Source organism: Mirounga angustirostris, unplaced genomic scaffold, assembly GCF_029215605.1.
Source record: "Mirounga angustirostris isolate CCGP_5_RB_7025 unplaced genomic scaffold, mMirAng1.0.hap1 SCAF_16, whole genome shotgun sequence".
Classification (NCBI taxonomy): Eukaryota; Metazoa; Chordata; class Mammalia; order Carnivora; family Phocidae; genus Mirounga; species Mirounga angustirostris.
In genome coordinates this window covers 54404848-54427151 of record NW_026991724.1, presented here as the reverse complement: position 1 = coordinate 54427151, position 22304 = coordinate 54404848, and the positions used below count along the sequence as shown (strand labels likewise).

General features: G+C 46.2%; 1 protein-coding gene across 1 annotated transcript; it reads right to left on the bottom strand.

The window, feature by feature from the left end:
* Positions 1-4021: 4021 nt before the first annotated feature.
* SIGLECL1 (SIGLEC family like 1) lies at positions 4022-7892 on the bottom strand. Its single transcript, XM_045890464.1, has 5 exons — positions 7868-7892; positions 6349-6630; positions 6123-6228; positions 4893-5049; positions 4022-4069 (listed from the first exon to the last, which is right to left on the bottom strand). The coding sequence occupies exons 1-5, from the start codon at positions 7890-7892 to the stop codon at positions 4022-4024; spliced, it is 618 nt and encodes a 205-aa protein (XP_045746420.1).
* Positions 7893-22304: the final 14412 nt, after the last annotated feature.

The following is a 22304-nucleotide window of genomic DNA, read 5'->3' as shown; positions in this document are numbered from 1 at the left end:
TAAGATTTTATTTATTTATTTGACACAGAGAGAGAGCCAAGCACAGGGAGTGGCAGGCAGAGGGAGGAGGAGAAGCAGGCTCCCTGCTGAGCAATAAGCCGGACCTGGGGCTCGATCCCAGGACTCTGGGATCACGACCTGAGCTGAAGGCAGATGCTTACCAACTGGGCACCCCAGTTGATGGTATTCTATATCCATACCAATTTTTTCATCTGCTTGCTCAGTTACTGAGAGGGGAGAGTTTATTTGCCTAGTTCTCCTTTCAGTTAGATTAGGTGTTTTTTTTTTTTTTTAATTTTTGAAATTAAAATTTTTAAAGATTTATTTATTTATTTATTTATTTGAGACAGAGAGAATGAGAGACAGAGAGAGCATGAGAGGGGGGAGGGTCGGAGGGAGAAGCAGACACCCCCCCGCCCCCCCCCCGCTGAGCAGGGAGCCCGATGCGGGACTCGATCCCGGGACTCCAGGATCATGACCTGAGCCGAAGGCAGTCGCCCAACCGACTGAGCCACCCAGGCGCCCCTGAAATTAAAAATTTTAATAAGAAATTAATTCTCAGAATCTAATTGAATATAGTGATTTATTTACAACCTCAAATCAAGGATTGAGGAGAGCTCTGGGGTGGTTCCAGACAGGGCTTTGCCAGTAACTTGCTGGAAACTTTAGACAAGTGCCGTCCCCCCTCTTGTTTTCCCCCATGTTCCCCATCTGTAAAATGAGCAGGTATTACTGCCCAGTGTGTAACGGTCCTTCCGACTTCAGAATTCTGATTTCTTCCAAGTTTCGTTCCCTTTTCCAGGGCTTGGCGCAGCCATGGGTTTTCTCCACAAGAAACCTCTCTCCTCTTCCCGCTAAACAATCATTTCCTTTTCCAGACTTACCACCTCGTCTTGGGTGCCCACAGCTCCACCCTGGGCTGTCCTCCGCTGGACAGTGGAGACGTCTCCACTCCGCTATTTCCTTGACAACTCAACGTCCTCTTTGAGTTTGGTTACGTGTATCACGTGCCCGTAGCCAAACTCACCGATTGGCTGACTTGCTCCTTACAGGCGCTTACTTTCCAGAGGGATGAATTGATTGGCTGGTTTAACGCCTCCCGACGAGCCGGGTCACCTGACACATGCAAGGAGCATGCGTACAACAACTGAGTGACTCACTGGGAAGAGGTGACCTGTGAGTCTCCAGCCTCGCCAACGTCCCGAGGGCCAGAGGTCACGTGGGGCTGCCGCTCCCCGAAGCCCCGCCCCTCAGGCATAGCAGTGAGCACGCGCGAATCTGTCCAGAGCCAATCAGGGCCTGGGGATGCGTGTGGGGGCTGCCGGGACACGGAGACACGGCGAAGTGGAACCGTTGGTCTCCCGGGCTTGAGGCCGTTCGGAGCAACCGGCGCTTCGTTTATCTTGAGCCAGAAGTTCTAGACCCCCACCGGTCCTGGAGACGCAGGACCGTCAGTGTGTAAGGGACACTCCTTCCTCACGCCAGTACTTGTGGGAAAGCGGGTGGTGGGGTGGATTGGAAGCCATCGACCGAAGAGCGGAATGCCAAGTGCTTGACCCTCAGGGCCCATCAGAGGGCATCTTGGGGCCCCTTTCCCTTCCCGCGAGCAGGGTCCCATCCCCGAACAAACCGAGATGCGGGAGGGAGACCCAGTTCTCCATTCTCTGTCAGAACCTATCCTTGACCTAGTCCCGACCCGGTTCCCATCCTCTATCCCGTCTCTCTTCTGGATGGCATTCTCCAGTCCTTAGGAGCCCGCTTTCCGAAATGGCGAAGCCCGAGAGGAAATAACCCTCCCTCCGTGAGTGAGGATAAAACATAAACTTCTCACCAGAGTCCTTGAAGCCCTGAAGGGTCTGGCACCTCGGGATCTCACCCTTCCATCTGAGCTCTGGTGCATAGACCAGACCCGTCTGGGCTCTTGGACTCGCATCCCAGAGCCTGGCATCTCCTGTTGTGCTGAGCAGCCCCTAATAATCCGTTCGGTCTCAGCACAAATGTCACTTTCTCAGAGGGGCCTTCTCTGATTCTCTAATCCAAACTCGGTTCCTCCCCTGGTCCCTTACACTTCCCCACAGTGTTAGGTCCTTTGTCTTCCTAGCACTTGTCAACATTTTAAGCGGCAGTTTTACCTTTATTTCTTCATTGTGTACCTGTGTAGACCGCGAGCTTCACGGAGGCAGGGCCAGTGTCTGGCTTGTTCACCTCCTTATCTGGCACAAAGTGGATGCTCCTATTTCTGTGGAATGTGTGAACCGCATGCCAAAAGGGTGCCTATACACGTGAGGACTTATGTAAACAGCTGCTCGTGAGTACGGGATGACCATCACATTGTGCTGGATGGAGAACCACTGGATTTACACGCAAATAATGCCCCAGGGAAGAGATGACCCTTTTTGCAACCTCTGAAAATTACCAGCATCTGGCTCCGGAAGGGAGTATCATCCATTCTGAGGGGAACAGTACACAGCTACGGTCCATTCTCACGCCAGATTCCTGTTCTCATTCCTTGTATGCCTGCCTTTCAGCCTGGCCAAGAAGTATTGCAATAACATCCTAAGTGGGCTCTTTGCGTCCAGTCTTCCAAGTACATCTTCAATAACGACTCCTAGAATGATCTTTCACTATGTATCTAGCCACTCCTTTTTTTTTTTAGTTTCAGTGGTAGAATTTAGTGATTCATCAGTTGCATATAACCCCAGTACTCATTACATCAAGTGCCCTCCTTAATACCCATTACCCAATTACCCTTCCCCCCACTGACCTCCCCTCCAGCAACCCTGTTTGTTTCCTAGAGTTCCAGTGTCTCTTATGATTTGCCTCCCTCTCAATTTTCATTTTACTTTATTTTTCCTTCCCTTCCCCTACATCCATCTGTTTTGTTTCTTAAATTCCACATATGAGTGAAATCATACGGTATTTGTCTTTCTCCAACTAACTTATTTAGCTTAGCATAATACCCTCTAGTTTCATCCACATCATTGCAAATCTGGCCACTATTTCTTTGCTTCAAACCTTGCAATGGCTTATCCATTCATTCATTCATTCATTCACTCACTCACTCAATTATTCAACAAACATTTTTGAGAGTCTGTTATATTTTAGGAACCATTCTAGGTGCTGGTGGCAAAACAAGACAGACAAGACCCCTGTTCTTGTGGAACTTACATTCTAAGGGAGTCAAGATTAACATCCTACCAGATAAAGCTCCAGTGCCTTATCTTGGCATTCAGGGACCTCAGGAGCTCACTGTTCATCCTGAGCTCCAGTGCATAGACCCCCCTGTGGGCTCTTGGACACATTTTGTGTCTTTTCTCCACCTCCACCTCTGGACACCACTTTTCACTTACTCTCCACCCATGTATGCCTCAGGGCAGTGGTGAAAGGTCTTATCCAAAGACACATAGCCACTAAGCACTGAAGTTTGTATTCAATCCATAGACGATGGCTCTAAGCCTGGTGTTCTTGTATGTATGTTCCAGGTTCTGGGCATACAGTAGGGACTCCAAAGCTGCTTTCTGGTGGACCATGGTCTCATATTTATTTTCCCTTCCTTTGACACCATCCCAGGCCAAGGCATATTTCTTCTAGTTAACCCGAACAGCAGATCATAGAGTTTGCTTTCAAACGTTCTAAGACCAGGTCCCAGAGTAACCCTATTCAATGGAGAATCAGTGTGAGGGACAGGTGGGGCTTGAGGGGTCCTTGTGAGATGAGGAGACTCCGGGGGCTTTGGGTTTGTCATAGACTCCAGGGTTGCTGAGTATTCTGTAGACTGTGGTAATTCCATGGACAGTGGGGACTCCAGGTAGGCATGTAGTCTTCACAGGCTTCATCAGTTCCAGTTTATTTTGCTTTTTTCTGGAAGTTTAGGGTAAGGGATGCTACAGAGCAGGGCAAAGAAAGAGGATGTTAAACAGGTCTAGAAGTGAAGTATCCAAATCTTAAAAAGAAAGAATCCTGTCTCTCTCTTTGAGCACAGAATTACAGTAATGTGGAGCAGGCACTGGCTTTACCTTTTTCAGAATCTCGTGATTGGAGTCTGCAACTCTGTCTTCTCCTGCTGGTCCTCCGTGTGCATTCCCAGCACCAGGAGCCCACCCAGTGTTCCCCAGACTCCTCTGGGAAGTTCTGCTTGACTTCCCCAGGTAGGGTCAGTCCCTCCTTCCTCTGGGCAACCATAACCCCCATCTCGGCCCTGTTACTGTAAGGCTGCCTTTCCACCAGCCTGATTGCTCTCTGAGGGCAAGGCCTGGGTCTCACCCATTTCTGAGACACCAGCATGGAGGTTAAGAGATACTGTAGGACATTTTGGTGGAATTTAACAGATGCATGATTTACCCACAAAGTGTATAAACCAGCTCCTAGTGCAGAGTGCAAGGAGGGCAGCAGGGCATTCCTGGTTCTAGAGAATTATAAATGGTAAATAACAGCGAGGCCTGTCTCTTCCAAGTCCTGCTGAGGATATGGGGTTCAAGGTAAATGAAGGAGTACCTTGGCTTTGGGCTGGTCTCCAAGCACTTCAGGCTAACACGGGCCTGTGGCATCTACAGACTGTGTTGACCACAACCTGCCAGACACTCAGAGTTTGGTTTGGTTTCTACTCTGATGCCACAACCACTGTTCGGGGCTCTTTTGACCCCCTTCTCAATGTGGATTCAGTGTGAAGGGGGGTGTGTACACACTGCTGATTCTAATTAGTCTTTATTTCTCTTAATTTTCATCCTTCTTCCCTTTATCATCTGTAAGATAATCTGCCAGCATATTCTGGCATTCTCGATGCCCTATAAGATTGAGGATGATGATTCCTTTAAACACTGTATGTGTCTCTCCTTGTGAGTCTTACTGCCATTATTCTGATAGACTAGACTCCAGGCACAATGGATACCCACCAATATCTGCTTCTCTGAAGATGGGCTGATGGTGGATTTTCCTGGCTCTTGAGGCTTCAGAGGCATCTTGGCTTCTTGGCTTGCTCTGACTTTAGGGTTGTTTGTTGCTTTGACCGCTGCAACTTTCTTTGACAGCTTCACTCTGATATATTTCATTCTAAGGAAATGACCCCCCTGATCAGTTCTGGCTCTCTGCCCCTCAGTGGGCTCTAACCTTGACCAGAAGTTCTGGTTTAGAGCTTCAGTGACACCACTGGCTTGCTGTGTTGTTGAGGGCAAGCCACACAGCCTCTCTGGGAATCGGTTTCATCCTCTGTAAAATGGGGAGACCTTGCTTATCAGGCTGTGGGGCTCAGATGAGGTCAGCGCTGAAAGGGCTTTGCAAACTGTAAAGGGTTGTTATTGGTCTTTAAGTCCAGCTGACTGTACTTTAAAAATAGCTCCCCAGTTTGCCCTGCTGCCTTGTGCCTCTTTCTTCTCACCCCTTACAGTCAATCAGTCCCAAGTCCCATCTCTCTGACTGCCCCTCATCACTTGCCTGGCTCAAACCTGGCTCTTCGCTGTGTAGTCTGTGGCACCAACTTCCTGCCTGGTTTCAGGCCTTGGGCTCTTGCTCTTTGGTCTGCGTACAGACACCTTGCCCTAGGAGCTTTCCTTCCCACTTTAGCACTGTTCCATGGCTCCCAACTGAGGATCGAGTCCGAGATGCTCGGACTGGCCAGAGGCCCCTCTGCCAAACTCTCTGGCCTGACCTCTGGCAACTCTGCCCTTCTCATTCTGGGCTTCTAGCCAACACATTTAGCCAACTTTCAAGAGTCTCTATGAACTAACACCAAGAAGCCTTTTCAACTTCATCTTTAGCCATTTCTTTCACTCTCTACGCACCTGACATTGCACAAAGACACTGGCAATTCCTCAAATGTGTCTCTGGGGTACGCATATACTACTTGCCACCAAACAAATGACAGCCCGCTTCAGACAGCACCCCCCAGGACTCCGCTGTCTTCTCCAGGGCTGCCACTTCCTCCTTTATGCAATTTGCTGAAAACCTCTGTCCTTTGAACCTCTTAGTGGCTCAGCATAGTGCTGATGGCCCTGGACTGTGGTGACCACATTAGGTGCCTTCTTCCCTTGCCAGACCCTAAGCTCCCTGGGGCAAGGGCCCTGTCTTTCCCCTTCCATGCCAGCCTTGCAGGGCCTGCCAGGTAGAATTTCATCCCTGGTACTCACATGAGTGGGGTGAAGCAGAGGAATAGCAGGGCAGTTGCGATGGCTCCATAGACAAGGCCCTGGATCAGCCCGTTAATGAAAGTCTTGCCCGGCGAAGACCTCTCTCCTGGAAAAAGATAGCCTATGAGAAAGACTTCTCTTCTGAGGCCTTGGAATCTGAGCCAAAGCTCTGCTCCCTCCCCATCCCACTCTTCCTCACCCAGTCACTGGCCCCCTGGACCCTCACTTGGTAGTAGCAGGATGCTCAAAGCGTGGGTTCCATTTTTGTTCTTCCCCTTACAGAGGAGCCTCGTGCTCATTCTTGGCTGCTCTGTCAGGCTGATGGTGCTGTTGGCCCAGGGGGCAATTATGGTGGAAGTCACCTGGAGGACCTTATCTGTGTTGTTCACACCCACAGGAGTACCTCCCATCCACCACTGCACAGAGGGTGTGGGGATGCCATGGAAGGAACAGCTGCACTGCAGAGTCTTCTCCAAGGAACAAGAGGAATAGAGCAGCCTGGCCGGTGCTGTGGGGAGGGAGGGTCAGCCGTCAGCAAGGCATCCTGACTTCCTGTCTCCACTTCCTCCAGGACCCAGCATTTTCCTTATTCGTGATTCCCAAGGAGCTTCGGAAATACCTTCTGGAAGCCCAGAGGGGCGGGGCTTCCCTGATCAGTTTCCCTTCATCCTCTCTCCTCACACTGGACCTAATGGCAAGGGAGCTTTCTGAGGATCTACACTGCTTCTGACCCCTTACCTGACCCCCCGCCAGCCCCAGGCTAGACTTCCTCATCTCAGCTCCTACTTTCCTCTTCCTCCCATCTCTCAGGCTCTGCTCCTTCCTAGCCCCACCTGTGATCAATTTCTCCTTTGTCTCTTACTGTCTGGATGCCATTGGCTAAGTCACTTCCCCTTTCTTTGTTCTTTCCCAGTTTGGAAAACAGGGGTATTCATTGAACTTGTATCCTATTATCATGGATGTAAGAATGAATGCCCTAAGGTTGAGAGTGTACCTAGCTGAATATATGGTAAAGTGCTACCCATTCAGTAAACAGAACACCTTTCTAGACTTCTTTCTTCCCAGTCCCAGGCGGCCTTTGATTGAGTATTCATCCTAAGCAGAGATTGCTTTGGCATTTTCTGGATAAGAACATTCACGACTGCCTCACTCTACATAGAATAGGTAGGATATATTGTCCACTTGGTGACTTTTGTCGGTTAATAAGGAATAGTCACACTCTACAGGGTTTCCAATGAGGAATCAGTTCTTAGCATTTCCTACTTTTTCACTGGAGTTGTTTGAGGTTACTGGAAGAAAGGGGTTAATTTTCTCTTAAACAGTAGCCCTTGATTTTGACTTTTCATCTGGGTCACTTGGGGGGGATGAGGAATTTGCAGGGATTCTCCCCCACTGCTGTCCTCTGGATTATTTATTTTTACCATCTGGGAAAGCATGCCTATGGACAGTGGCTGACAGATACGGGAAACCTGACTAACCCTGGGCCTTCCAGCTCCTAATGCTCTCATACCTTCAACCACCTTGTCTGAGTGCCCACCCTTACCCCCAACTCCACTCCCTGGCCCACTCTGCTATTCACCTCAGCCACTCCCAGCCCTGCCAGGACCCGGCACACAGATGTTTCGTCCATGTTGGTTATTTGGTACTCTACACCCTTATGTCCTCTCTTCTCATACCCTTGCAGCCCAGCCCGCCCCAGTCCTGGAGCCTCAGGCACCTCCAGCACTGTCTTTCGTCCCACTCACCCAGCTGCGGCAGTGGTCCTGCCATCTACAGCGCGGCAGTGGTCCTCAGGATGAGGAGGGGCCAGGGCCTTCGCCGCAACCGGCTCTCACATCAGAGCCGTGTGGTTCAGAAGATGAGATGACGAGTACCTGAAAGAGGATGTGGGGATGGGAGAGCAGAAAGTATTCTTAGCAAGCCAGGGGCTTCTGTCTCTGGTCATCCTAGAGGACTGTTCACCCTCAGAAGCAGGAATTATGTGGGATGAGACGTTCAAGAGCATCTAGGGACAAGCAGCACTCCTACGATCTCTGTGAGGCCTCAATTCCATGTGTCCTCTCTCCTCTGGTCTTTCCCTCCCAGTCCCAGCCCACTTGGGAAAAGCTCAATTACAAAGTCTTTGGGTTCTGTCTCAAAGCTAACAGGGATTCATGGAAGGGCTGTGTACCTCAGAGGGACAGGGCCAGTCTGGGTGTTTGGAATAACCCACTGGGGACACAGGAGAAATGGCTTAGACTGGAGCGACTCAGGCCAGGTGGCCAGGGAGGAGCCTGGAGCGGTGGTTGGGAAAGAATGACATGCTTGAGTTAGTGTGTGGGTCGTGAGGGATGGAGAGGATGGGACAGCCTTAACAGATCCTTTGGGAAAATGAAAATGGACAGGAATTCCTACTGCTGATAGGAAAAGTTCCAAACTTCTTTGCTTTGCAAATGAGGTTCTCTACAGTTTTACCTCACCCTTGCTTTCTGTCTCCCTGTGCCTTTCCTAACATTTTCCATGCCGAAGGGAAAATGCTGCCTTCTCCAATTTCACCCTAATCATCCTTCTCCCGTCATTCAGGGATTTCTCCTGTTCACAGCTTTTCCTCTTGCAACTCGGCTCTATCCACATTCACATCCTACTTCAATTTCAGAGCTGAGTTCAGTGCCACCTCCTGCATGCAGCCTTTCCTGATCTCCCTACCCAGTCAGAAGTGAGTAAACCTCTCCCCTTCCAGAATTACCAACTTGTTTCATTTGTTGTTTTTTGAGGAAAGAAGCAGTTTTTTCCTTCTACTAGAGTTGTTTGTTTTTGTGCAGCCAGATACCAACTACTTACCCTGCTCTTCGTTCCTAACAAATCCAGCTTTGCTTAGGGGTGCAATGTTCTAAGCCAAAGCACCACTTTGTCTAGACTCCTTTGTAGTTAACGTGGGGCACGTGATGTTGTTTTAGTGGAAGTGAGCTGGGGATTCCTGGGAAAGTTTTCCTTTCCTGATATTCTCATTTCCTTCTTCCTTGTTCCTTCCTCCCCCTTCCTCCCTAAAATACGGATAAGATCCTGGAGGTAGAGCAGCCACTTGGCAACCATGAGGTAACCGTGAGGATGAATGCCACTCCTGAAGGGCATTCTTGCAGAACAGTTTGAGGAGCCTGGTCCCTGATGGCCTTGTGGAACTGCTACACCAGCTCCACACAGCCTACCTCTGTGCATCTCCTTACATGAGGAAGACACACTCTTACTTGGTTAGGTCACTTTGGTTGGGAAACTAACGAAATATCTTAGAAGAGAATCTACCTGAGACTGGGCTCTTTAAGGGAAGGCCCTACATCAAACAGACCTTTGTGACCTCAGAAGACCTTAGAAAATGACCTTTGATAGCCACTGATAAAATGTCCAAATGTCAATCTCACTTTTCATGAAACTATCCTCCCCCACCCACTTTTTTTGGCAAAGCATTGATTTAAGAGCATGAGCCCAGGATTTGAGCACCGATTATGTAACCTAGGTCACTGATTCACTGGAGGACCACAGACGAATCCTTTCCCTCTCTGGGCCATGAGTCCCTCATCTCTTCATCAATTCCTGGACAAGGTAGGATGAGGGGACGTTTCCCCAGTCTATAATACCTTGTGGCAGACACTGCTGGCTTCTGACCCAACAGGTTTCCCAGCACCATTGTCCCTGTTGCCTCCACTGCAGAGACTGAAGATAATAAATATTAATGTTCCCAAGTCCCTTACAGGTGTGTCCTGGTAGTCAGGTGACATGGTTCTGGTCAAAGAAAAAAACCTTCCCAACCATATTGATATTTTACTGTCCAGAAAGGTCACTTAAACCGAGAAGGGAAAAAGAAAGCGAAACCCTAAAGTTGAACACAAGCAAGAAATCTAGCAAACAAATGAAAACAACGATAACAGAACGATTCTGGAAGAATATCTATTTCATGTAACCTTTGAACGCAGGGCTCTAGCTGTATGGTCTTAAGGGAGACAAAGAAAGCTACCAGTATTGATATTGTAATTTTGAACCTATTTGTGTTTTAAAGACTTTCACAGTAAGGAAAAAGAGAAACAATATAAAATAAAATAACTTAAGAGAAGAAATTAAAGTTTAATTTAATTAAATTAATTAATTTATTTATTTTTTCTTTTTAAGATTTTATTTATTTGACAGAGAGAGACACAGTGAGAGAGGGAACACAAGCAGGAGGAGTGGGAGAGGGAGAAGCAGGGTCCCGGCCGAGCAGGGAGCCCGATGCAGGGCTCGATCCCAGGACCCTGGAATCATGACCTGAGCAGAAGGCAGACGCTTAACGACTGAGCCACCCAGGCGCCCCTAAAGTTTAATTTTAATTGGCAATATTGGTACAAACACTTGGTTTAAAAAAACGAATTCTATTTCCATATTCTGTTCATTGAAAGAGCCTAGGAGCAATGACACATCCGTAGTGATAAACATGCCTAGCACCTATATCTTGGTTTCTAAATAATGTTCATCAGTGTGCTGGAGCCCGCATAAACCAACTTAAAAAAAAAAAAAGCTGATCATTAAATTTTTAAGAATATTGCAAGCTGGTTATCAAACACAGTCATTATTATAATTTAAATGATATAACTCATAAGCACATTATATTAAAAACAAAGATAATAATTAGGGGCACCTGGGTAGCTCAGTCAGTTAAGCGTCTGCCTTCGGCTCAGGTCATGATCCCAGGGTCCTGGGATCGAGTCCCACATCGGGCTCCCTGATCAGGGGGGGTGTCTGCTTCTCCCTCTCCCTCTACCCCTCCCCCCTGCGCATGCTCTCTTTCTCTCTCTTGCTCGCTCGCTCTCAAATAAATAAAATAAAATCTTAAAAAAAAACCCTAAAGGTAATAATTACTTGAAACTGATTACTTCCTAATTTTTCTAGTACATCTCACTGTTATCTGTGTTCTTGAGGTTATTTACATCTATTGTATTATATCTATTGTATCTGTAGGATGGAAATACTACATAATGGTATGTTACTGGATCTCTTCCTAACTCATAACAACATGAGCTGGTAGCTTGAAACTGTCTATGGTGAGTGTCTACACGGCGGAAGTTGGCAATGCTACAATTCAGGACTTATTTTTCCCTTTGAAGATCTCGTTATTAGATATTAGCATACCATTGCTAATATTTCCCACTCAAAGGAAACCACTCATCTTGCAACAGTCTTCCATAAACCAAACAGCTCTTTGTTGGTGATTTGAGAGCTATTCACTGCTACCACCCAAGTGGCAACAGGATCTGGCAGCTCCTCAGGTGTTAAAAGAGGGGAAGAAAGACCACCTGCTCCTGAATACGTTGAGTACCTCCTCATGTTCCCTTGGTAGCTTGTTCCTCTATAAACCATTTCCATTTTATTACTGAGCTCTTCTGGGCGTGGCCTTCCTAATTAGCATGTTTATCCAACACTGCCAAAGATAATCACGAGTATTTCAGGTTTCAGGATTATTTTACTTCCTTTAGTCCCACGGGCAGTTTCAATCAAAGCCCAATAGCCAACTCGTGGTGTCTCAAATGGAAATTTTCTGATTTAAAAAAAATCCCAGTGGTCGCCACTGGGTGGTGCTCACTGGCTTTTGTCATAAACTGCAGTCTGCATAAGGACTCCAAGACTTCATTCTAGTAATTTTATGGTGAGGGGCTAGCCATATTCCGAAATGTAAAATATGTGTCATCCAAAATCCAAATAAACCAATCAAACACTAGGCTTCTGACATGTTTTTTTTTTTTTTTCCACCAGATATCCTATATTTTTCAAATTAATAACCTGTGGGGCTTGGGCAAGTTTATTGGTTCCCATTTAGCATGTCCAATCAATAGTGGTTGAAGGGAGAATTTACATGCCTCCTGTTTCATAATACTAGGTAAGGGAAACGTTCCCCAGTCAGACACAGTATCTTTTTTTTTTTTTTTTAAAGATTTTATTTATTTACTTGAGAGTAAAAATGAGAGAGAGAGCATGAGAGGGGTGAGGGTCAGAGGGAGAAGCAGACTCCCCGCTGAGCAGGGAGCCCGATGCGGGACTTGATGCGGGACTTGATCCAGGGACTCCAGGATCATGACCTGAGCCGAAGGCAGTCGCTCAACCAACTGAGCCACCCAGGCACCCCAGACACAGTATCTACTTATATTTAGATAAAGGAGGAGACACAATCGCTTTACATAAAATCTGTTTAAGTATTCCATTTTTCATCTAAAAATCACTTTAACCCCCTCAATCCTTGTATTCTCATATCTTCCCAAGCTAACTACAATTCTCACTAGGACTCACAATGCATGGGCCTCCCAGCTTAAGGAATCCCAGATATATCTCTTCTCCAGACCACTTTACCACTAATGTGCCTATGGCTTTGAGTCTCCAGCTGGGCATGGAGCCAAGGAAACCTACCAATTTTTATCTTGATTAGATAATGGAATCATCATCTCAGGCAATCTGAAGTTAGGGTCCCATTGTCACATTTGCGTTCTGGCTTTTGAAATTCCTCTAACCTAGGGTAACTAGAACAGACTTGATTAGGATCCTTCAAAGTTGAGGGACCAGCTGGTCCACCCAAACTCCAAGAGCCCTGCACTAAGACCTTTGTTTTGATCCCATCAATGTCCACTCTATTTCTTAAGAACTGTTTAAAGATTTCCCTCTCCATTGGGATGAGTCCCTTTGACACTCCCTTCATCTTTCCTGTTTTTTAAAAAGATATTTATTTATTTAAGAGAGAGATTGCATGAGTTGGGGGAGGACCAGAGGGGGAGGGACAAGCTGAGTGTGAAGCCCAACATGGAGCTTGATCCCACGACTCTGAGATCATGACCTGAGCCAAAATTAAGAGTCGGATGCTTAACCGACTGAGCCACACAGGGACCCCTCCCCTACATCTTTCTTCATTCTCCTGTGAATCACTCTAATTTTCCTTGCTACCTATTGTTTCAACATGGCTTTTCCCTTTAGTAGCAGCCCTGTGGCTAGCAGCCATAGCTCAGACGGGACAGAACCCAAGCTTGGCCCAGTGTCAGGATCCACCCCAGCCCTTTTCTTTACTTTCATTTTAGCAATTACGGATAAAAATAACCAAAGGATTGTATATTTAGCTTGTTTCTTAAGATTTTGAATTTCTTTATGCATCCAGTGAGTCAACTCTTCCAGAGTTGGATCCATAATTTAAAAAAAAAAAAAATTGGTAACATTAACCTCCTGTGACTCATTGCAGAACAGTTGCATTTTCATGCCCATAAGTGACTTTGGGGACATGAAAGCTTTATCTTCCCCTGACTTCATATCCTTGCTCTTCCCAAAATTTATGTTTCACTGAGCCAGGTTTTCACAAATCTAATTTCTGATGCCAACTGCAAAGTTAGTGAACAGTCCAAAAAGATGCCCTCACTTCTGACACCAACTGCAGATTTCAAAGGCCTCTAAAACCACCCTCACTTCTAACACCAATTGTGAGTTTTAAGGTCCTCAAGACTACTCAAGCTGTTGTACTCACGATTATTGTTTATTGCAACTAAAGGATACAGATTAAAATCTGCCCAGGGAAGAAGCATATAGGGCAGAGTCCAGGAAATTTCCAACCAGAGAGTTTCCAGCTGCCCTCTCCCTGTGGAATCATGGTCAGTATAACTAATATTTCCTGGTAATGATGTGTGACAATATGCATGGAATATGACAACCGGAGAAGCTCACCTGAGCCTGGTGCCCAGAGTTTTTATTGGACCTTAATCATATGGGCATGATTGACTGCCCCCATGGCTGACCTTAAGTCTCCATCTCCAGCTCCTTCTTTAAAAAACAAAAAAGATTTTATTTATTTGAGAGAAAGAGAAAGCACAAGCGGTGGGGGTGGGGGGGGGCAGAGGGAGAGGGAGAGAGAAGCAGAGCCTGACATGGGGCACGATCCCAGGACCCTGAAATCATGACCTGAGCTGAAGACAGCCACTTAACCGACTGAGCCACGCAGGTGCCCCTCCCTCTCCAGCTCCTTCTTGGTGAGCTGATACCGCATGATCCAAAGACCCCATTCTAAATCATATGATTACATGATCTGGTGTGGCCAGCCCCTGCCCCTAATCACACTTTCAGACTATTCAGTGTGATGCCCCCCAGGCAAACAAAGACACTCCTGTCAGGAATGACATTCTAGGGACTTGGAGATTATCTTCCAGAAGCCAAGGGCAAAGGCCAGAACTTTCTTCAGGCTAGGTTAAATACCTTTCTACACAGAGTGATAAATGCCAAATCCAAGGTAGCAGTTATTTCCAGGTTTGAGTGGGAAATATATTTGGGGAAAGGATAAAGAGGCAGTGTTTTAAATTTTAAGTTGGGTAGCAGATACATGCTCTTGTAATACCATTTTACACCTTTCTATTTGTCTGAAATATTTCATAATATGTAAATGAAAATTTGATCATTGTCACTTATATGAAAGTTGTATATATGTGTATTATATGTAAATATATATGCTCATATATAAGTTATATGTTCATATATAATACATAAATACATAAACATAAATAAAGCAAAGATCTGGAAAGATACAGAGTATGCTGGTGCATACTCTTGACTTGAACCAACCAGGAGCGGCGGGCAGTGCCGTGAGAATGTGGGTTCCCGTTTTCTTTCTAGGGAGGCTTTTCTTGATGTTGCTAACGAAGACCCCTCCACTCTCTTCACTCTGATGGCTCAGTTCCTCGTTCTACTCATTAAACACTTTTCTTAACCATTGAACATTGGTATTGTTTGACACATAAGTATGCATTCATGTATTACAACCAATTCTTTTCATAAAGATGACTCAGTAAATGAGAACAAAGACAGGATTGCATAAGTAGGCCATCACGAAATTTTAGAATATTTTAAACTAATCTATTTAGCTACTAATACCCACCAATTTCACATGTACATCATCCCATTTATCCTCCCAAGAACCTGAGACACTGAATATACAGACAATGGCCATACCATATATGACCCTCGAGCCTCAGCTATCTGGCATATATGACTCTGATTTTGCACTTCGAGCAAACGAGTCACTTTGCAGCAACGAGTTCAGGAAGCCGAACCACAATCTCTGCAGCAACTGGCCCCGAATGGTCAGAACTTGGTCAATGAGCACCAGGTTCCCTATTTTTTGCCCCTGCTTCCAGCTCAGAACCAATCACAGAAAGTCAAATCTGCGCCCAATCCAATCACATAAGATGCCCCCACTTCTAACTGGCTAAACTTTAGCTTCCCCATGATCACAATCTCTAATCCGACCCTATCTGAAACTTCTTTTTCCCACTGTGCTGCCTGCCTTTGAGTCATTGGCCGAATGCAAGGGATGGTGGCTGACTCTCTTGTTACAGCAAGCTCTGACTAAGTAATTTGTTTGTTCTCATTTGGGTAGTCTTCATTTATTTCCAGAAACCCTGAGGAATTAAGTCTTATGATTTCCTCCTTATGGGGGAGGAAACTGAAGCTTGGAGAAATAAGGCATTTTCTTTTCTTTTTTTTTTTTTATTCTTATGTTAATCCCCATACATTACATCATTAGTTTTAGATGAAAAAATAAGGAATTTTCTTAATGCACTGAGCAAGTGTAGTTGGAGACAGATTTAAAATTCAAGTTCCTCTTTCTCCACACCAACTTTTTTTTTTTTTAAGATTTTATTTATTCATTTGAGAGATAGCACGAGTGGGGCAGGGGAAGGGCAGAGGGAGAGGAGAAGCAGAGGTCCTGCTGAGCAGGAAGCCCAATGTGGAGCTCAATCCCAGGACCCCGAGATCATGACCTGAGCCAAAGGCAGACGCTTAACCGACTGAGCCACCCAGGCATCCTGGCACTGTTTTTAAAATATATTCAAGATCTCAGCACTTATCAGTCCCCTCCACTGTGGCCACCCTGGCCCAAACCACCATCCTCTCTCACCCAGATTGCTACAGTAACCTGCTCACTGGCCGTGCTGCTCTACCTTTAGTCCCTGTCCATTCTATTCCCCACAGTGGCAGCCAGAGGGAACCTATCAACGTCTCAGCAAGATCCTGCCCCTTCTCTGCTCAAAACTCTCCAGTGGCTCTCATCTCACTCAGAGTAAAAGTCAAAGTGCTGCACAAAGCCCTCTCCCGTTGCCTCTCTGTCCTCACCTCCTGCCACTCTGTGGAGGCTCTCTACTTCCAAACACAGTCTGCTTCCTCTAATGAGTCTCAAGAAGCACAATACCTAGTGACAGCACTCTCACTCATTCCCTCCAGCAACCAGCACTTTGAGCTTTATGCCAGGCACTGTCCTAGGCATAAGGCGGGTAACCAAGAATGAGACAATCCCTGTCCTCATTCTAGTGTGGAAGGCAGACAATAAACAAATTGGCAATCAAGATAATCTGATAGCCATTAAGTACTACAGAAGAAAAATAATGCAGGATAATAGGATAGAGGGTTATGGGATGGGGGACAGTGGGGAAACAGTCTAGGTAGGGTGGTCAGAAGAGTCCTCTTTGAGGAAGTGACATCTGAGCAGAAACCCAGAGGGAGGAAAGCCACATCTGCTCCCTTTTTGCACTGCCAAATCCCCCCCCTTCTCTGATTTAAAGCCCCGTTTTAGATGTTGGAATGAGCCCTGTCTGGGTCCTGTCCCAGGCTTTGCAAGTAAATCACTGAATGGCCTTGGTCCAATATTTTCTCCTCTCTGCTTCTCCTTTGATCTCCTCATCTGTAACACGAATGGGGTTTATGATTTGAGATGCAGTGATCCGTCCAGCTCTAAAATTCTGGTTTCTTCTTGCTCTTCTCTGCCAGGCTTTAGACATGGCATGACTCCTCATGCACCCTCTCTTCTCCCCCCACCCCTTCCATTTCCCTTTGCCCATCATTTCTCCTCTCCATTTACCTTTGGCTCTGTTCCAAGGGCTCCAGAAGATTCTTTGTCCTCAGCACACTTCCGACGGTGCGTTTCCTTGCCAGAGCCCAAGTGGTATAAAGGGCTTTCCCGACTTGCTGTGGAAAAGACTCACTTGTGGATGCCTGACCTACTCAGGCTGCCTGGAAAGCTGATTTTCTAGAAAAACCAAAGGCTAACAGTGAAGCTGATTAACTGGCTTACTCTTGGGATAACCGTGGCACCAACGACTGAGTGCCTTACAGGCGGATTAACTGATTAAGAGACTGATCCAGAGGGAGCATAATGAACTGACCAACAGGGCAGGCTACCAAGGGGGTGGATTATCTGACTAGCTCATTAATTGGTCTGCGAGGGGACTACCTGTTGACTCCTAACCGCACTAATCCCATCATCAATCAACAGGCCACCTGGTGATCCGCCTGGCTGCCCTTGAGGCTGACCAGGTGACCCACTTGATGGCAGGCTGGACGCTGTCGGGCTCCCGGTGAACGACGGGCTCCAGAGCCAGCGGCGGCTCTCGAGGGGCCTCCGCGGCTGACTGATCCCGAGGAGGTCTCCGTCCCCACAGCGAGGCTCGAGGGGCCGCTCGGGAGCCTGACCGTGTCTCTCTCCCACGCCCCCCCCCCCCCCCCCCCCCGCACAAACCTGACTGTCGAGCATGGGATCGCCTGACTGACAGAGAAGCCCCGCTCTCCTGGGAGCCCAGTTGGGGCAGTTCCAACACAAATCGCGCGCTCAACGGTTGCCAGGAAAGCCAACTGGCCCGGACGGCTCGCGAGGCCAGCCGCCTTCCACCTGCGGGGCGCGGAAGGCTGCGCAGCGGAGGGAGTCTCCCTTGGTCCTGCCCCCCGGCCTTGCATGGGCGTGTCCACCCTGCAGCCAATCAGCGGTTGCATGGGCCTATGCTACAGCCAATCAGCGTCCGGACAGGCCTATACTGCAGGCAATCAGCGACTACACACCTATGCCTCAGCCAATCAGCGGTTGCATGGGCCTATGCTACAGCCAATCAGCGTCCGGACAGGCCTATACTGCAGGCAATCAGCGACTACACACCTATGCCTCAGCCAATCAGCGGTTGCATGGGCCTATGCTACAGCCAATCAGCGTCCGGACAGGCCTATACTGCAGGCAATCAGCGACTACACACCTATGCCTCAGCCAATCAGCGGTTGCATGGGCCTATGCTACAGCCAATCAGCGTCCGGACAGGCCTATACTGCAGGCAATCAGCGACTACACACCTATGCCTCAGCCAATCAGAGGCTGCACGGGCCCCTACCCTGCGGCCAATCAGTGAGGCAGCTGCAGCCCGGCAAGCAGGACTTGAACCAACCAGGAGCGGCGGGCAGTGCCGTGAGAATGTGGGTTCCCGTTTTCTTTCGAGAGAGGCTTTTCTTGATGTTGCTAATGAAGACCCCTCCACTCTCTTCACTCTGATGGCTCAGTTCCTCGTTCTACTCATTTTTTTTTTAAGATTTTATTTATTTATTTGAGAGAGAGAGAGAATGAGAGAGAGAGAGCATGAGAGGGGGGAGGGTCAGAGGGAGAAGCAGACTCCCCGCCGAGCAGAGAGCCCGATGCGGGACTCGATCCCAGGACCCTAGGATCACGACCTGAGCCGAAGGCAGACGCTTAACGACTGAGCCACCCAGGTGCCCCATCTTTTTTTTTTTAATAAAGATTTTATTTATTTATTTGAGAGAGAATGAGATAGAGAGCATGAGAGGGGGGAGGGTCAGAGGGAGAAGCAGGCTCCCCGCCGAGCAGGGAGCCCGATGCGGGACTCGATCCCCGGACTCCAGGATCATGACCTGAGCCGAAGGCAGACGCTTAACGACTGAGCCACCCAGGTGCCCCATCTTTTTTTTTTTAATAAAGATTTTATTTATTTATTTGAGAGAGAATGAGATAGAGAGCATGAGAGGGGGGAGGGTCAGAGGGAGAAGCAGGCTCCCCGCCGAGCAGGGAGCCCGATGCGGGACTCGATCCCCGGACTCCAGGATCATGACCTGAGCCGAAGGCAGTCGCTTAACCGACTGAGCCACCCAGGCGCCCAGGCTCCCTGCTTATGGGGAGCCTGCTTGTCACTCTCCCTCTCCCTCTGCCCCTCCCCGCGCTCATGGTCTGTCTGTTGCACTCTGTCTCTCTCTCAAATAAATCTTTTTATTTATTATTTTATTTTTTATTTTTTTTAAAGATTTTATTTATTTGACAGAGCACATGTGCACACGCACAAGCAGGGCGAAAGGCAGGCAGAGGGAGAAGGAGGAAGACAGAGGGAGAAAGAGAAGCAGGCTCACCGCTGAGCAGGGAGCCCGATGTGGGGACTCGATCCCAGGACCCTGAGATCATGACCTGAGCCGAAGGCAGTCGCTTAACCAACCGAGCCACCCAGGCGCCCCCCTCGTTCTACTCATTAAGCACTTTTCTCAACCATTGAACATTTTCAAAGCACTGCTACTAAATTATAGTTTTGCTTACGGTCTGACTACCTCACTAGAATGCAAGCTCACTGTGGGCAAAGTTTTGTTCTTTTTTCACTGTGGTTTCTTGCATGCTTGGAATGTTGCAGATATTTAATATTCATCAATACGTTTTCATTTAATCATGAACAGGCCGAGGGGGAAGGAACTCAGAGTTTCCTATTAGCAGTATTAGACTCATCTTGCTGAAATATAGCTCTGACCATGTATCCCCTGTATGTCTGTGCTCTATCTCCCCTACTAGACTGTAAGCTCCTTCTGGGCAGGATCTGTGTCAGACTCGTCTTTGTATTTCCCATAGTACCTATCAATAAATATTTCTTAAATGGACAACAACAACAAAAAAGTTTCATGTTAGCCATGTGTTTAGTTGGTCAGATACTGCCAGAGAATTTTCCAAAGTGGACAAACCAGTTTATACCCGTGGAGCAACCCATGAGTTACAGATGCTCCACATCCTTGTCAACACCTGATAATAACTAATCTTTGATTTTAGCCATTCTGGTGTTTGTGTAGTGATACTTTATTGTAGTTTTAATTGCACATCCCTGAGGGGTAATGTTATTTTTATGTTTTTTTAATTGAAGTTTAATCAACATACAATGATATATTAGTTTTAGGAGCACAATATAGTTGTTCAACAATTCTATACATACTCAGTACTCATCACCCTAACTGTGTATTTTAATTTTTTTTTTAAGATTTTATTTATTTATTTGACAGAGACACAGCGAGGGAACACAAGCAGGGGGAGTGGGAGAGGGAGAAGCAGGCTTTCCGCTGAGCAGGGAGCCCGATGCGGGGCTCAATTCCAGGACCCTGAGATCATGACCTGAGCTGAAGGCAGATGCTTAATGACTGAGCCGCCCAGGCACCCCCTAACTGTATATTTTAATTCCCATTCTCTATTTCACTCATCCCCCCCCACCACCACCTGTAACCACCAGTTTGTTCTCAGTATTTAAAAGTGTATTTTTTGTCTTTTTTTCTTTGTTTGCTCATTTGTTTTGTTTCTTAAATTCCACATATGAGTGAAATCATATGGTATTTGTCTATGTCTGACTTATTTCACTTAGCACTGTACCCTCGATGTCCATCCATGTTGTTGCAAATGGCAAAATCTCATCCTTTTCTATGGCTGAGTAATGTCCCATTGTATACATGCACCACATCTTCTTTATCCATTCATCTATCAGTGGACACTTGGGTTACTTACACATCTGAGCTATTATAAATAATGTTGCAGTAAGCACAGGGGTGTATATATCTTTTTGAATTAGTGGGTTTTTTTCCTTTGGGTAAATACCCAGTGTGGAATTACTGGATATATGATAATTCTATGTTTAATTTTTTGAGGAAATTCCATACTGTTTTCCACAGTGGCTGCAGCATTTTGCATTCTCATCAGCAATGCACAAAGGTCCCAATTTCTCCACAACTTTATCAACCCTATTTTTTCTGGTTTTGATAATAGCCATCCTAATAGGTATGAAATGGTATCTCATTCTGATCTTGATTTGCATTTCCCTCATGACTAGTGATGTTGAGCGTCTTTTCATGTGTTTACTGCCCATTTATATATCTTCTTTGAAGAAATGTCTATTCAAGTCCTTCACCATTTAAAAAATTGGGTTATCATATTTGTTTTTGAGTTGTAGGGCCTCTTTCTATATTGTGGATGTTAATCCTTTATCAGATATCTGATTTGCAAATGTTTCCTCCCATTCTGTGAGTCCTTTTTCACAATGTTAAAAGTATCATTAGAAGCACAAAAATGTTCAATTCTGATGAAGTTCAATTTATCTCCTTTTTCTTTTGTTGCCTGTGTTTGTTGTCATATCTAAAGGATATTGGTCTGTAGTTTCATTTTGGTATCAGGATAAACTTGACCTCATTGAATGAGTTAAGAAGTATTCCTTCCTCTTTGATCTTTTTGGAAGAGTTTGAGAAGGGGTGGTATTAATTCTTCTTTATTATTTTTTTTCTAAAGATTTTATTTTTAAGTAATCTCTACAGCCAATGTGGGTCTCAAACTTAGAACCCCAAGATCAAGAGTCACACACTCTACCAACTGAGCCAGTCAGGCATCCCTAGTTCTTTAAATGTTTGGTAGAATTCACCCATGAAACCATCTGGTCCTGGGCTTTTTGATTACTGATCAATCTTACTAGTTATAGGTCTATCAGATTTTCTATTTCTTCATGATTGAATCTTGCTAGATTGTGTGTTTCTAAGAATGTGTTCATTTATCTAGGTTACCCAATTTGTTGGTATACAATTGTTCATAGTATGCTTTTATTATCTTTTTTATTTTGATAGAATCAGTAGTAATGTCCTCACTTTTATTCCTCATTTTGTAATTTGAGTCTTTTTCTTTCTTAGTTGATCTAGCTTAAACGTAGGCCAATTTTGCTAATCTTTTTCAAAGAACCAACTTTTGGTCTTGTTGATTGTCTCTATTGTTGTTTCATTCTCTTTCAATCATCTCCATTTTAATCTTTTTATTTTGATCCTTCTGCTAACTTTGGGTTTAGTTTATTCTTCTTCATCCAGTTCCTTAATATGTGAAGTTAGATGGTTTATTTTATTTTATTTTATTTTTTTTATTTGAACCTTTCTTTTTTTTTATTCTTATGTTAATCCCCATACATTACATCATTAGTTTTAGATGAAGTGTTCCATGATTCATTGTTTGTGCATAACACCCAGTGCTCCATGCAGAATGTGCCCTCCTCAATACCCACCAGGGTAACCCATCCTCCCACCCCCCTCCCCTCTAGAACCCTCAGTTTGTTTTTCAGAGTT

What these genes read in the sequence shown, in the direction of transcription:
- SIGLECL1 (XM_045890464.1), bottom strand. Translation starts at nt 7,892, where the DNA reads ATGGCAGGACCACTGCCGCAGCTGG. An exon ending in GAGCATCCTGCTACTACCAA is followed by an intron (nt 6,229 to 6,348) that starts GTGAGGGTCCAG and finishes ATCTTTTTCCAG; the next exon opens with GAGAGAGGTCTTCGCCGGGC. An exon ending in CTCTGCTTCACCCCACTCAT is followed by an intron (nt 5,050 to 6,122) that starts GTGAGTACCAGG and finishes TCATTTCCTTAG; the next exon opens with AATGAAATATATCAGAGTGA.